Source organism: Artemia sp. Qi Xiang Cuo, chromosome 16, assembly GCF_049724085.1.
Source record: "Artemia sp. Qi Xiang Cuo chromosome 16, ASM4972408v1, whole genome shotgun sequence".
Lineage (NCBI taxonomy): Eukaryota > Metazoa > Arthropoda > Branchiopoda > Anostraca > Artemiidae > Artemia > Artemia sp. Qi Xiang Cuo.
Window position 1 is genome coordinate 26,572,019 of NC_142809.1, and position 16,920 is coordinate 26,588,938.

The 16,920-nt window shown below is 34.4% G+C and overlaps 1 protein-coding gene across 2 annotated transcripts in view; it reads right to left on the bottom strand.

The window, feature by feature from the left end:
- Positions 1-16,920, bottom strand: part of Kap3 (kinesin associated protein 3) — a 288,557-nt gene that overhangs the window by 77,087 nt on the left and 194,550 nt on the right. For both annotated transcript variants that reach the window (XM_089102282.1, XM_089102281.1), the window contains exon 7: positions 16,161-16,357. In XM_089102282.1, coding sequence (XP_088958408.1) covers positions 16,161-16,357 — 197 coding nt within the window. The remainder of the gene's footprint in view (positions 1-16,160; positions 16,358-16,920) is intronic.

Sequence of the window (16,920 nt, forward strand, 5' to 3'; positions counted from 1 at the left end):
GAAGTTCTAGTTTAATTTAAAATTTTCTCTACGAAATGAAGAAAAGTTCAAGTTTTCTTCTGAACTTTACCAAAGAACACAATTCAATTCTAATTTCTGCAGAGAAAATAAAAATCTTCCACTTCAGTTCTTTATTTAACAAGGACATAAAGAAATTTAAAGTTCAATTCTAATTTATGGTGGAAGATAGAAAAAATAATACCATACTTGTGAATATTTTCCCGGAAGATAAAAAGTTAACCCTAAAAGGTTAAAGAATTTTTCTGAAATTATCTTAAGCCTGAGACGTTTTTATTCTTTAGAATAGTCCATCGCCACGAAAATTAGAATTTAAAATTCAAAATTCCAGGGAACACAAATTCAAGTTCAAAATGTTGGGGAAACCAAAATAGTCATCAATAAAAAGGTAAGTTAACTCTAAAAGGATAAAGAATTTTTCTGAAATTGCACTTTCAGATCCAGTATGTCAGGGAACACACTTTCAGGTTCAGCCTGTAGGAGAACCCTAAATGCTCACCCCTAAAAAGGTAAGTTAACCCTAAATGGTTAAAGAATTTCTCTATTTTTGTAGAGTTTCAACTAGCTATGGCTAAGTTTGCTAAAGACAAGCTATTTTCGTGCGAAAACACACAAAATCAAATAAATGTTCAATATTGCTTTAGTACCTACGCAATTAGGTTTAAATGAAGATATTTATGCAGAATTTCAACTAGCTATGGCTAAGTTTGCTAAAGACAAGCTATTTTCTTGCGAAAACACACAAAATCAGAAAAAAAATGTTCGTTGTTCCTTTAGTACCTACGCAATTAGACTAAAAATGAAGATATTTATGCAGAGTTTCAACTAGCTATGGCTAAGTTTGCTAAAGACAAGCTATTTTCTTGTGAAAACACAGAAAATCAGAAAAATGATCAATGTTCCTTTAGTACCTACACAATTAGACTAAAAATGAAGATATTTATGCAGAGTTTCAACTAGCTATGGCTAAGTTTGCTAAAGACAAGCTATTTTCGTGCGAAAACACACAAAATCAAAAAAATTACCAATGTTCCTTTAGTACCTACGCAATTAGACTAAAAAAGAAGATATGTATGCAGAGTTTCACCTAGCTATGGCTAAGTTTACTAAAGACAAGCTATTTTCTTGCGAAAACACATAAAATCAGAAAAAATTTTCAATGTTCCTTTAGTACCTACGCAATTAGGCTTAAATGAAGATATTTATGAAGAGTTTCAAATAGCTATGGCTAAGTTTGCTAAAGACAAGCTATTTTCATGTGAAAACACACAAAATCAGAAAAAATGATCAATGTTCCTTTAGTACCTACGCAATTAGACTAAAAATGAAGATATTTATTCAGAGTTTCAACTATCTATGGATAAGTTTGATAAAGACAAGATATTTTCTTGCGAAAACACACACAAAATCAGAAAAAATGTTCAATGTTCCTTTAGTACCTACACAATTAGACTAAAAATGAAGATATTTATGCAGAGTTTCAACTAGCTATGGATAAGTTTGCTAAAGACAAGCTATTTTATTGCGAAAACACACAAAATCAAAAAAAAAAAATGTTCAATGTTCCTCTAGTACCTACGCAATTAGGCTAAAAATGAAGATATTTATGCACAGTTTCAACTAGCTATGGCTAAGTTTGCTAAAGACAAGCTATTTTCTTGCGAAAACACACAAAATCAGAAAAATATTGTTAGGTTAGGTTAAGTTAGATTAGGTTAGGTTAGCCTACGTACGCAGGCATATAGGTTAGGTTAGGTTAGGTTGGATTAAGTTAAGTTAGGTTAAGTTAGGTTAGGTTAGATTAAGTTAGGTTAGGTTAAGTTAGGTTAGGATAGGTTAGATTAAGTTAGCTTAGGCTAAGTTAGGTTAGGTTAAGTTAGGTTAGGATAGGTTAGATTAAGTTAGGTTAGGCTAAGTTAGGTTAGGCTAGGTTAGCCTACGTACGCGCGCGTACGTAGGCTAACCTAGCCTAACCTAACTTAACCTAACCTAACTAAATCTAGCCTAACCTAACCTAACTTAACCTAAGCTAACTTAATCTAACCTATCCTAACCTAACTTAACCTAACCTAACTTAATCTAACCTAACTTAACTTAACCTAACTTAATCCAACCTAACCTAACCTAACCTATATGCGCGCGTACGTAGGCTAACCTAACCTAATCTAACTTAACCTAACCTAACAATATTTTTCTGATTTTGTGTGTTTTCGCAAGAAAATAGCTTGTCTTTAGCAAACTTAGTCATAGCTAGTTGAAACTGTGCATAAATATCTTCATGTTTAGCCTAATTGCGTGGGTACTAAAGGAACATTGAACATTTTTTTCTGATTTTGTGTGTTTTCGCAAGAAAATAGCTTGTCTTTAGTAAATTTAGCCATAGCTAGTTGAAACTCTGCATAAATATCTTCATTTTTAGTCTAATTTTGTAGGTACTAAAGGAACATTGAACATTTTTTCTGATTTTGTGTGTTTTCGCAAGAAAATAGCTTGTCTTTAGCAAACTTAGCCATAGATAGTTGAAACTCTGCATAAATATCTTCATTTTTAGTCTAATTGCGTAGGTACTAAAGGAACATTAGTCATTTTTTCTGATTTTGTGTGTTTTCACATGAAAATAGCTTGTCTTTAGCAAACTTAGCCATAGCTAGTTGAAACTCTGCATAAATATCTTCATTTAAGCCTAATTGCGTAGGTACTAAAGGGACATTGAACATTTTTTCTGATTTTGTGTGTTTTCACAAGAAAATAGCTTGTCTTTAGTAAACTTAGCCATAGCTAGTTGAAACTTTGCATAGATATCTTCTTTTTTAGTCTAATTGCGTAGGTACTAAAGGAACATTGGTCATTTTTTTGATTTTGTGTGTTTTCGCACGAAAATAGCTTGTCTTTAGCAAACTTAGCCATAGCTAGTTGAAACTCTGCATAAATATCTTCATTTTTAGTCTAATTGTGTAGGTACTAAAGGAATATTGAACATTTTTTTGATTTTGTGTGTTTTCGCACGAAAATAGCTTGTCTTTAGCAAACTTATCCATAGCTAGTTGAAACTCTGCATAGATATCTTCATTTTTAGTCTAATTGCGTAGGTACTAGAGGAACATTGAAATTTTTTTTCTGATTTTGTGTGTTTTCGCGAGAAAATAGCTTGTCTTTAGCAAACTTAGCCATAGCTAGTTAAAACTCTGCATAAATATCTTCATTTAAGGCTAATTGCGTAGGTACTAAAGCAATATTGAACATTTTTTTGATTTTGTGTGTTTTCGCAAGAAAATAGCTTGTCTTTAGCAAACTTAGTCATAGCTAGTTGAAACTCTACAAAAATAGAGAAATTCTTTAACCATTTAGGGTTAACTTACCTTTTTAGGGGTGAGCATTTAGGGTTCTCCTACATTCTGAAACTGAAAGTGTGTTCCCTGACATACTGGATCTGAAAGTGTAATTTCAGAAAAATTCTTTAACCTTTTAGGGTTAACTTACCTTTTTATGGATGACTATTTAGGTTTCTCCAACATGTTGAACTTGAAAGTTTGTTCCCTGGCATGTTTAATTTGAATTTATAATTTTCGTGGCGATGTAATATTCTAAAGAATAAAAACGTCTCAGGCTTAAGATAATTTCAGAAAAATTCTTTAACCTTTTAGGGTTAACTTTTTATCTTCCGGGAAAATATTCACAAGTATGGTATTATTTTTTCTATCTTCCACCATAAATTAGAATTGAACTTTAAATTTCTTTATGTCTTTGTGAAATAAAGAACTGAAGTGGAAGATTTTTATTTTCTCTGGAGAAATTAGAATTGAATTGTGTTCTTTGGTAAAGTTCAGAAGAGAACTTGAACTTTTCTTCACTTTGTTGAGAAAATTTTAAATTGAACTAGAACTTTTTATCTTCCATGAAAATATTCACAAGTATGGTATTACTTTTTCTATCTTCCACCGAAAAATTTAGAAATGAACTTTAAATTTCTTTATGTCATTGTGAAATAAAGAAATTAAGTGGAAGATTTTTATTTTCTTTGGTGAAATTAGAATTGAATTGTGTTCTTTAGTAAAATTCAGAAGAGAACTTGAACTTTTCTTCACTTCGTTGAGGAAATTGTAAATTGAACTAGAACTTTTTATCTTCCATGAAAATATTCACAAGTATGGTATTACTTTTTCTATCTTCCGCCGAAAAATTTAGAATTGAACTTTAAATTTCTTTATGTCATTGTGAAATAAAGAACTGAATTGGAAGATTTTTATTTTCTCTGGTGAAACTAGAATTGTATTGTGTTCTTTGGTAAAGTTCAGAAGAGAACTTGAACTTTCCTTCACTTCTTTGAGAAAATTTTAAATTGAACTAGAACTTTTCATCTTCCATGAAAATATTCACAAGTATGGTATAACTTTTTTTATCTTCCACCGAAAAATTTAGAAATGAACTTTAAATTTCTATATGTCATTGTGAAATAAAGAACTTAAGTGGAAGATTTTTATTTTCTATGGTGAAATTAGAATTGAATTGTGTTCTTTAGTAAAATTCAGAAGAGAACTTGAACTTTTCTTCACTTCGTTGAGAAAATTGTAATTGAACTAGAAATTTTTATCTTCCATGAAAATATTCACGAGTTTGGTATTACTTTTTCTATCGTCCACCGAAAAATTTAGAATTGAACTTTAAATTTCTTTATGTTTTCGTGAAATAAAGAACTTTAGTGGAAGATTTTTATTTTCTCTGGTGAAATTAGAATTGTATTGTATTCTTTAGTAAAATTCAGTAGAGAACTTGAACTTTTCTTCACTTCGTTGAGGAAATTGTTAATTGAACTAGAACTTTTCATCTTCCGGGAAAATATTCACATGTATGGTATTACTGTTTTCATCTTCCACCAAAAAATTTAGAAATGAACTTTAACTTTCTTTGTTTTTAAGAAATTATTAAATGAAGTGGAAGAGTTTTATTTTTTGTGGAGAGATTGGAATTGGCGCGTGTTCTTTTGTACTTTTCAGAAAAGAACTTGAACTCCTCTTCACGTAGTTGAGAAAATTTTAAATTGGACATGAAATGTTCATATTCCATGAAAATATTTACAAGTTTGGTATTACTTTTTCTATCTTCCACCGAAAAAATAGAATTGAACTTTAAATTTCTTTATGTCTTTGTGAAATAAGGAACTGAATTGGAAGATTTTTGTTTTCTCGGGGGAAATTAGAATTGAAGTGTGTTCTTTGGTAAAATTCAGAAGAGATCAACAACTTCTCTTCACTGTGTTGAGAAAATTTGGAAAATTATTTTAAATTTTTTCACCCCCTTGAGAAAAATCTGAACCGAAGTGGAAAATTTTTATATTATTTGGAAATATAGAATTGATTAAAAACTAATTTCTTTTTCATTGAGAAAGTGGGTGAAAAAGATAAGTACTTCAAGTTAGAAAATGGGCTTAGGAGGGACATTAAGAAAGTAACTTGCTCTGAAATGGTCTTTGAAAAGTATTTCTTAGTGTTGAGGTAACCAAAAAGCTGTAAAGTATAGTTGTGGTTGAAAAAAATAAGTACTTCAAGTTGGAAACTTGGTTTAGGAGGGACATTAAGAAAGTAACTTGCTCTGAAATGGTTTTTGAAAAGTATTTCTTGGTTTTGAGGTATCCAAAAAGCTGTAAGGTATAGTTGTGATGAAAAAGATAAGTACTTCAAGTTGGAAAATGGGTTTAGGAAGGAAATTAAGAAAGTAACTTGCTCTGAAATGGTCCTTGAAAAGTATTTCTTGGTGTTGAGGTATCCAAAAAGCTGTAAAGTATAGTTGTGGGTGAAAAAGATAAGTACTTCAAGTTGCAAAATGGGTTTAGGAGGGACATTAAGAAAGTAACTTTCTCTGAAATGGTCTTTGAAAAGTATTTCTTGGTGTTGAGGTAACCAAAAAGGTGTAAAGTATAGTTTCGGGTGAAAAAGATAAGTACTTCAAGTTGGAAAATGGGTTTAGGAGTGACATTAAGAAAGTAACTTGCTCTGAAATGGTCTTTGAAAAGTATTTCTTGGTGTTGAGGTATCAAAAAAGAAGTAAAGTACAGTTGTGAGTGAAAAAGATAAGTACACCAAGTTTTAAAATGGGTTTAGGAGAGAAATTAAGAAAGTAACTTGCTCTGACATGGTCCTTAAAAAGTATTTCTTGGTGTTGAGGTATCCCAAAAGCTGTAAAGTGTAGTTGCGGGTGAAAAAGATAAGTACTTCAAGTTGGAAAATGGGTTTAGAAGGGATATTAGGAAAGCAACTTGCTCTGAAATGGTCTTTGAAAAGTATTTCTTGGTGTTGAGGTATCCAAAAAATTGTAAAGTATAGTTGTGGGTGAAAAAGATAAGTACTTCAAGTTGGAAAATGGGTTTAGGATGAACAGTAAGAAAGTAGATTTCTCTGAAATGTTCTTTGAAAAGTATTTCTTGGTGTTGAGATATCCCAAAAGCTGTAAAGTATAGTTGTGAGTGAAAATGATAAGTGCTTCAAGTTGGAAAATGGATTTAGGAGTGAAAATAAGAAAGTAACTTGCTCTGAAATGGTCTTTGAAAATTATTTCTTGTTGTTGAGGTATCCAAAAACCTGTAGAGTATAGTTGTGGGTGAAAAACATAAGTACTTCAAGTTGGAAAATGGGTTTAGGATGGTCATTAAGAAAGTAACTTGCTCTGAAATGGTCTTTGAAATGTATTTCTTTGTGTTGAGGTATACAAAAAGGTGTAAAGTATAGTTTCGGGTGAAAAAGATAAGTACTTCAAGTTGCAAAATGGGTTTAGTAGGGACATTAAGAAAGTAACTTGCTCTGAAATGACTTTTGAAAAATATTTCTTGGTGTTGAGGTATCCAAATCTGTAAAGTATAGTTGTGGGTGAAAAAGATAAGTACTTCAAGTTAGAAAATGGGTTTAGCAGGGACATTAAGAAAGTAACTTGCTCTGAAGTTGTTCTTAAATGTGGATCTGTAAAATTGGTTCGGGAACTTGTTCTGAAAGTATATAATAAACCAATAAAAGAGTATTAAAAAAAATGGAGCGGGGACAATGGGGGGGGCCCGGGGTGGTGGTGTGGGGATCCTGGAGCTCTTGGGGGCCGGGTTGTCCGTTGGGTGCCCGGGGGACCTTTGAGGACCAGGGGAGGGCGTTTGGGGGTTTGAGGAGGGCGTGTGGGGGATCACATTTCGAAATTTTTACTTTTTAGTTTACTTTTTTTTTGCGGCGCATCCCTGCGGCGCATCCTGCGGCGCTTTCCTGCGGTACCTCCCTGCGGCGCATCCCCTGCGGCGCTTTCCTGACCCACTGCGCATCCCTGCGGCACATCCGGCGGCGCTTTCCGGGCCCCCGGCACATCCCGGCAGCGCTTCTCTGGTCCGGGGGTCCTGTGGGTGCCGGGGGAGGGCCTTTGGGGGCATTGGGTGGACCTTGGGGGCACAGGGAGGGCTTTGGGGGGTCCGGGGGGGCTGTGGGGGACGGGTGGAGGACGTTGGGGACCCTGTTGGGCCTTGGGGCGCGCGTGGGGCCTTGGGGGGCCGGGGGAGGGCGGGGGGGGGTGGGGGGGGGCCTTTGGGGGCGCGGGTGGCCCTTGGGGAGCTTGGGGGGGCCTTTGAGGACCGGGGGCTTCCTTCGGGGTTGGGGTAGGAGGATTGGAACCCTTTGGGGTTGGGTTAAAGGACCTCACAACACTGTTCAAATGAAACTTGTGTATTATAACGACCACAGAGTTTCACCATTAAATTCTCTTCTAAAATCTCTTCAAAAATCATCTTTTAAAATGTCTCTAACTGTTTCGCCGAAATAGTTCCATAACCTGTCTAAAACAGTTTCGCCTAAATAATCCCTAAACGTAATTCAGCGTGTTCCCTTTGTTTTTGGCATCTCTGCGCTAATGCATTTCAAATTAGCATATATTTACACATTAGTTTTCTTGTCAAAGGGTATACATATCTACACAACGAATCACCCCTCTTACTTCTCATGCGAAGAAATAGTTTGTTTTCATTTTAAAATGATGGCGATAGAATTGAGGCATGGCCCCTCCCCCTTTCGCCAATGTCCTAAATATATTGTTAGATCTTAATTTGAAAATAACGAGATTTCACCGACTCTCTGACAAATACAAGGTTAATATACTGCAATCTCTTTTTGCTTAAAACTGTTTAATTTGACAGAAGAATAGTTCCATTGACTTCACTGCGTTTATAAACAAAACAGGCAAAAGGGTGACAAAGTAATTATATGCTTGCGGACATGTATTGTCAAGTTAGCGGCTTAATAGCGACGGGTGTCACAGAGAAAAAATAAATTTGAGAAAATGTATTTCTTTTGGCGGTGGTTAGCTTTCGATGGTAAAAGAATATATTTTCGTTTTCATTGCACAGTGATTTTTGTATTAGAGTGGTTGGGGGGGAGATTTAGCTGGAAATATAGAGGGAAGGAATGTATCAAAATGGTATTTATTTTTTCGAGCCTTTGGGGTTGTAAGACAATAGGGGAGGGAGGGCGATATTGTTAGACCCTAATTCGAAAATGACTTGTTTCTCTACTTCTATACAGGTTGCATAGGCCTAGCTTAATTGTCTGCATGAAACCGTTTTAATTTGATATGAGAAAAACATCCCATTTTGATCTGAGAAACCCTTTACAGGAAGTGCTTTAAAAAGGGTGACAGCTAATTTTAGGCCTCGCGCTGGAGCATTATGTCAAAACCAGAGCGATATTTTCATTAAAAATTGACAGAAGTCCGTGATCGCTTTAGCTGGAAATATAGAAGGAAGGAATTTAACGAAATGGTATTTCTTTTTGCGAGAATTTGATTGTAAAACAATGGTGGGGGGTAAAAAGAATATATTTTATGTTTTCCATTGATTATAATGATGTTTGTAAGGTTTGGGGGGGGGGGGGTTAGGTTTTGAGGGTAAAAGAAAATATTTTATGTATTTAATTTTGACGGAGAAACAGTTCCTTTGACTTTGGCTGCCGCGCTCGTAAACACATAGGAAAAGGGGTGACAGCTAATTTTGACCTCGCGTAGAGCATTATGTCAAAACCAGAGCGGCATTTTCATTAAAAATTGACAGAAGTCAGTGATCGCTTTAGCTGGAAATATAGAAGGAAGGAATTTAACGAAATGGTATTTCTTTTTGCGAGAATTTGGGATTGTAAAACAATGGCGGGAGGGTAAAAAGAATATATTTTATGTTTTCCATTGATTATAATGATGTTTGTAATGGTTTGGGGGGGGGGATTTGGGGTAAAGGAATATATTTACGTTTTAGCTGAATATACTGGAGGATATCCAAGGAAAATTCGTTTGAAAATAAAAAATGTACTTACAATGCAAATTGAAGTTGACATGGCTTCTAATTCATCAAATTTATCCATTGTTGTTTCAATTGTGTCACAATACTTTCTGATAATTGAATCACATTGCATGTCCATTATATACGAAATCTCAATGGGCGAATTGTTATGTAACGGGGAAAACTATATGTAACAAGCCCTCTAATTGGCTGAGAAGGGGGATGTAACCGACTCGCTGATTGGCTGAGAAGGAAACATGTGATCTAACTGTTTCTGGGAAACTCATAACATTTGGCTCGAGAGCAACAACAACAAATACTATTTCTGGACACCATGACATTCACGATCGATTATGCAATCAAGTTCTCAGAAATTCACTTCCCCCTCGAGCCCTAGATCAATAACATTGTTCCCGTTAGAATTCAATGCGCATGTGCAACCTTCGTTCCGGAGTTATTACACATAGAAACATAAAATAAATCAACCTTGGAAAAAGAGGTCATTGACCGATTACGCAATCTTTCTCCCTGGGGAGGCTATGCCCTTATTTGGGGTGCAAAAAAAGTTGTAGGTGGCAGCAGGGGTGCCACATGGGACCTTCTGATAGGGTTCTATTGATGAAATTTATATATTTGAATTCAGCATTGTGCGTATGCTTTTTTTGTCCTTCTTTTGTCAGCGATGTGAGCTCTTCGTTTCCAATCCTCTTTGGTCAACAGTGTGTACGGTCTGTTTCAGATCCATTTCGATCAACATCGCCTAGATTACGCTATGACAGCCTTTGGACAACAGCAGGCAAGCTCCGTCTCTGCAAAATAGTGCGTGCGTTCCGTTTCTAACCCGCCGTTGGTGAGCAGTGTGTACACTTTGTCTCTAACCTCTTTTGGTAAGCAGGAGCAAGCGATCATCCTCAAAGCCTCTTTGGTCTACAGTCCAAAAACCAACAGAAAGAAAAATCTCAATGAAGAAAACAACAAACGAGACTGCAGCCAGTGGAGAGAAAAAACGAAAAATGTAAAACAACGCGGATATTTCGCCGGTATAAAAACAAGGCGTCTTCAGAACGAGAAAAACATAAGAGGAACAAGATAAGAAACCAAACAAAAACTAAAAACAAATAAAACCACCACAAAAAAATATACAATTGGCGAAAACTAATTCACATAGGGAAAAGATGCTATTAGAGTTACTTCAGTGAGAACACCAAAGCAACTGTGTTAAAATTAAAAAAAAAAAACAACTGGAAATTATGTTAATTATTCTGTTGCGATATAATTCTCTTGTTGGCTGTTACTGAAGCAAATCGTTTTTGTTTAGTAGGTAAAATAGTCCCCCGGTGATTATTTAAGATCTTAATTCCCTTATTGACTGTTGATGAACTCTTTAGAAGATTATCATACATTGAGTCAATATTTAAATTACCCGTGTCCCTATTTATCGAAAGGTTAGCAAACAAACGTTTTTTTATTTCTACGGCTTCTCTCGCCCATTGAGTATACCCCTTATCATTTAAAATAGTTAAGGCCTCATCAAATTGTACAAACTGATCTGGTTGAAACCAAATATGTTCTGCTAAGGCTGAAACGAAAACGTCTACAGTCCGTATACTGCCTCTCAGACCCTCTTTGGTAAAAGATGCTTACAGTCCGTCTCCTGGTCTCTTTAGGTGACAGTGAACACAAAACCATGTTCCTAGTCAAGCGGTCTTGAGCAGGCTCAATAAATTAGATTAGATGTAAAAAACAAATGCCCTTTCTGATTGTAAATAAGTTACTTGTTCTGTAAAGTGCTACAATAAATGTAGTTTTCCAGATGGTTTCCTGTTGCTAATTAAAGACAAAAAAGATTAAAAATAAGAGAATATTCAGAATTTACTCTCATTTTTTTTTTAATGTGGAATTATAGTGTCCATTTAGGTGAAGCTGTCGAAAAATGGGTGGTGGGACTGATAAAACCATCCAAAAGCATTAGAAACATTTAAAATTTTAGCCTCAGAATAACTTCTAAGTCTCAGAACGAAGTGAGATATTTTTAAACATAGGTGATCTAGCGTTCTAAACTAGGTCATACCCGGTAAGAATGGAGGGTTACCAGGTTCGAGCCCGAAGATTTCCTTCCCCCGGCAAAATGTAAAAAGTCACAAATGCGTACTATTTTATTACAGCTAAGAAAGACATCAAACAATATTTTCTTATGTTAGAAATAGAGCAGGTGTTTTTTACATTGAGAAGTAAGATGAATTGACGGTATAAACGGTTGAGTGTTAGCAGAATCATAAGAAATTGGAGATTTACAGCATTTTCAAACATATTTATTTTTAAACATATACGTCTAGAAGGAAAAGGAATACACGAATCCATAAATATAATTTTAAAAGACCGACGAGCTTGACTTTTATTTACTTGAAAAAACAAAGACCTCACCAGTAGCCAGATGTTTTTTCAAGTCAAGTAACTGTTTTAAGAGGCTGGGAGACTTTTTTTCAACAGTTGTAGTTTTATTTATCATTTGCTTACAATGTTTCTAATGGCTTTCGAAGATTTACAACATTTTCAAACATATTTATTTTTAACATGTGCGTCTAGAAAGAGAAGGAATACACGAATGCATAAATAGAATTTTTAAAAACTGACGAGCTTGACTTTTATTTTCTTGACAAAACGAAAACCTCAGCAGTAGCCTGATGTTTTTCCAAGTCAAGCAACTGTTATCATGAGAAATTGGAGATTTACAGCATTTTCAAACATATTTATTTTTAAACATATACGTCTAGAAAGAAAAGGAATACACGAATCCATAAATATAATTTTAAAAGACTGACGAGCTTGAGTTTTATTTTCTTGACAAAACGAAAACCTCAGCAGTAGCCTGATGTTTTTCCAAGTCAAGCAACTGTTATAACAGGCTGGGAGATTTTTTGTTTAACAGTTGTAGTTTTATTTATCATTTGCTTACACTGTTTCTAATGCCTTCCGGAGATTTACAACGTTTTCAAACATATTAATTTTTAAACATATGCGTCTAGAAAGAAAAGGAATACACGAATGCATGAATAGAATTTGAAAAAACCGACGAGCTTGACTTTTATTTGCTTGAAAAAACAAAAATCTCAGTAGTAGTCTGATGTTTTCCAAGTCAAGCAATTGTTTTAACAGGCTGGGAGAATTTTGTTTTTAGCAGTTGCAGTTTAATTTATTATTTGCTTACACTGTTTCTAATGCCTTTCCGAGATTTAAAATATTATCAAACATATTTATTTTTCAACATATGCGTCTCGAAAGAAAAAGAATACACGAATGCATGAATAGAATTTGAAAAAACCGACGAGCTTGACTTTTATTTGCTTGAAAAAACAAAAAACTCAGTATTAGTCTGATGTTTTCCAAGTCAAGCAATTGTTTTAAAAGGCTGGGAGAATTTTGTTTTTAGCAGTTGCAGTTTAATTTATTATTTGCTTACACTGTTTCTAATGCCTTTCCGAGATTTACAACGTTTTCAAACATTATTTATTTTTAAATATATGCGTCTAGAAAGAAAAGAAATACGAACCCATAAATAGAATTTTAGAAACCGACGAACTTGACTTTTTTGCTTAAAAAAAATAAAACCTCAACAGTAGCCTAATGTTTTTCCAAGCCAAGCAACTGTTTTAACAGGCTGGGAGATTTTTTTTTAACAGTTGTAGTTTTATTTATCATTTGCTTATAATGCCTTTCGGAGATTTACAACGTTTTCAAACATATTTATTTCCAAACATATGCGTCTAGAAAGAAAAGTAATACATGAATGCATAAATATAATTTAAAAAAACCGACGAACTTGACATTTTTTGCTTGAAAAAAACAAAAACCTCAGCAGTAGCCTGATGTTTTTTCTAAGTCAAGCAACTGTTTTAACAGGCTGGGAAATTTTTTTTTAACAGTTGTAGTTTTATTTATTATTTGCTTACACTGTTTCTAATGCCTTTCGGAGATTTACAACGTTTTCAAACATATTTATTTTTTAACATATGCGTCTAGAAAGAAAAGGAATACACAAATGCATAAATAGAATTTAAAAAATCGACGAACTTGACATTTTTTTGCTTGAAAAAATAAAACCTCAACAGTAGCCTAATGTTTTTCCAAGTCAAGCAACTGTTTTAACAGGCTGGGAGAATTTTGTTTTTAACATTTGTAGTTTTATTTATATTTGCTTACACTGTTTCTAACGCCTTTTGGAGATTTACAACATTTTCAAACATGTTTATTTTTAAACATATGCGTCTCGAAAGAAAAAGAATACACGAATGCATTAATAGAATTTGAAAAAACCGACGAGCTTGACTTTTATTTGCTTGACAAAACAAAAACCTCAGCAGTAGTCTGATGTTTTTCCAAGTCAAGCAATTGTTTTAACAGGCTGGGAGATTTTTTTTTTAACAGTTGTAGTTTTATTTATCATTTTCTTACACTGTTTCTAATGCCTTTCGGAGATTTACATTGTTTTCAAACACATTTATTTTTAAACATATGCGTCTAGAAAGAAAAGGAATACAAAAATGCATAAATAGAATTTTAAAAAACCGACGAGCTCGACTTGCATTTGCTTGAAAAAATAAAAACCTCAACAGAAGCCTGATATTTTTCCAGGTCAACAGTCTGCTTGAATAGGCTGCGAGATTTTTTTGAAGTATGTCTGCAAGTACAAAACTGAGGAATAGCTTTTTAAAACTTAAGAATAAGGTCGATGGACTCTTTGAAATTTATAACATGGATAAAACTAAAAAACTAAAGAATCATTTTCATGACCAGTGGATTAGTTAGAACGAAACGACCATATAATATAAAATAAAATTAAAAATGTAAAATCAAAAATCCAAATGTTTCGGCTTCACGTCTAAAAAACTTCCCCAACAGAAAACACAAAAGGAAACAATAAAACTAGATTAAACAGTTAACATGCACTATGAAATATCAGAAAAAGATGAGAAATAAGCCAAAACGAAAAAAAAACTACCTCATATTTTTGTAATTTTCTAGCGTCTGAGTACTGTTAAATCTAATTTTATTTCACTTTATCTTTTTTTCTGTTGATAAAAGCTCCCGGATGAGAAGCCGAAACATTTAGACTTTATTATTAAACGTATGATTTTTTCTTGTCTAAACGTCCACTTACCTTGGATCTTAGGACCACCTGTGCGTCCTAAGGCACCCAGGGCATCAAGGAGAAGCCACCAATCCTCCATCGGGTTTGCAGTGCAGTTATGTACTCCTATACTGATTCAATGGAGGTGTGCTGGTTGGATACATTCCTCTGGCCTGCCGCAGTGTATTTCTGGGTCTTCGCCGGCTACGACTTCTTGTTGGTTACCAATGCATGGCGACTTCTTAGAGTCTATAGTCTTCCATACGGATGGCGTGTCCCAAATATTTCCGTCGTCAAACTCTGATAATGTCGATCACTTGAGGTTGTCGCGTCATTTCACATGGTTTGTCATCACGACCAGTGAACGTTCACTATTTTGCAGAGGCAAGATTCAACTATCCTCTCTCTCTTCGTTCAGATGCTACGTTTCACGGTGTTTAAATTTGTATTGGTATGATATTACGGTTAAAAAGGGGTAGCCAAAGCCACAGAAAAAGTTTCTGATATGTCCATACCGAATTTAGTTTGTTGAGGGCATCATTTGTTTGTCCTAGTCTGATGTGTACCTCTTTCACTGTCGAGCCAGTGTTATCAATGATGCTTCCCAGGTAATTTGAACTGGACAACTTGTTCAACACCGTGGTCACCACATTCAATGGACATGGGAGTCACTAGTTGCCATGCATTTGATTTTCTCTGCATTCATCCACAGGTCAAGATGGCTGGACCTTACCTTAACCTCATCCAGTAGTTGCTAAGGCCGTTTTATGGTTTACTAAAGCACTGCCATATCATCTACAAAATCTATATCGTTGACCTGGTCTTTGAAGCTTAATCTGATGCCTCCTGTCTCTGTGCTCCACAGGGTGTAATAAATAATTATCATAAAAGGTAATGGTGATAGATTACACCCTAATTTTACTCCTTGCAGGATCCAAAATAACAGGGTAAACCCTCTGTCGTCTTGACGCAATATTTTCTACCCTTATAAATGACGATAATGATCGTCATTGTTTTCTCTCAATCCCACTGTCTTAGTCAAAGTTTTACCTTTTATTATATCTTCATTTCGTTTTAATTATAAATGGAAAGGCAAAGTAGTTGAAGAAATTATTCAAGCACATTAGCATAAAATACTGTGGTTTTTACTTGTGTTATAACAGTAGTATCATACTTGTTTGCATCTGGCCTCATCCTTCAATTCAAACTTGCATTTACAATCTTGTACTCGCCTTATTTCCTTTCTTCTAGCTTAACATGTAAATAAGCTTTTAATGGATATAGTAATGTTAAACGAGCAAGAGAGTACCACAAGCTACAATTTTGATATGATACACAGATTTTGAAAGTCTCTTTCTCAAATAATATACTCCGGTATTAGGGTAAACAACCACGCACTGGACTAACCTTCTTTGACTTATTAAGGAGATTAGTAAAGCCAGGTGAATTTTTTTTTTTCAATCGGCTCAAATATCTGCTCTCAAAAATTTCAGGAAGTTTCATTCGCTAAGCTCATCCACTGTATTAAAAATATTTTGTCGAGGAAGCAATTGTTTACCCTAACACGATACTCAATCACGATAAAATAAAAGTTTTACACTGTCTATTAAAAAGGATTTTATCCCTATTTTGAACTTTTATTTTATCGTCACGGAAAGGCAGTGTGGTCTCCGAAATTATCTACGTGATACTCAATCATGACTAACTAAATGTAACGAAAACCATTACCATTTCACTAACAGCTTCTCTAAACACCGAAGTGGAATGTAAAAACAGAAGCGCAGATCGAATCCAATACTTGTCACCATTCCCATCCAATGCAAATTTTCTAAGAGAAATAGCAATTATATGTATGACACCACGATGAACCATCTTTGATTGAATTGTCAAATCCTCAGCCAGTAGATCAAGAAGTGAAAAACTAACTGAAATACAAGTTGAAATAAAACGAGCAGAAATTAACTCGTATGAAATGTCGAATGAAGAAAATTAATATGAATGAAGATATCAAACACTGGCAACAAAAGGCAAGTAAACACCGATTCTCACAATTAGCAATCGGAACCCAAAAATATGAAATATTGAAAGCAACATATCCATCAAAAAGATTTTCATTTTACGCCGATTCCAAATATGTTAAATTCGTTAAGGTTGAACATCCATTTGGAAAAAAAAGCGGAAAACTTCGTAAAATATTGGTGCAATCTTGATGAAAATTGCAATATCATATTCAACATACCTGAGAACCCCGCATTATGAAAGCAAAAAATACGGAAAAAAATTGGTCCTATTGATTCATGACGCTCCAAATAGAGCTGATTTTTTTACTGTCTCTTATTAGCTTGCAACTTTCAGACGCGAGAACATAAGGAAAATCATGTTTCTTTTCTGATCGGCTTGAAACTTACATGGAAAATGGGCAAAGACAGGGAGACATCAATGAAAACAAAATACAGAAAAATTGGTCAGATCAATTCTTGATGCCCGA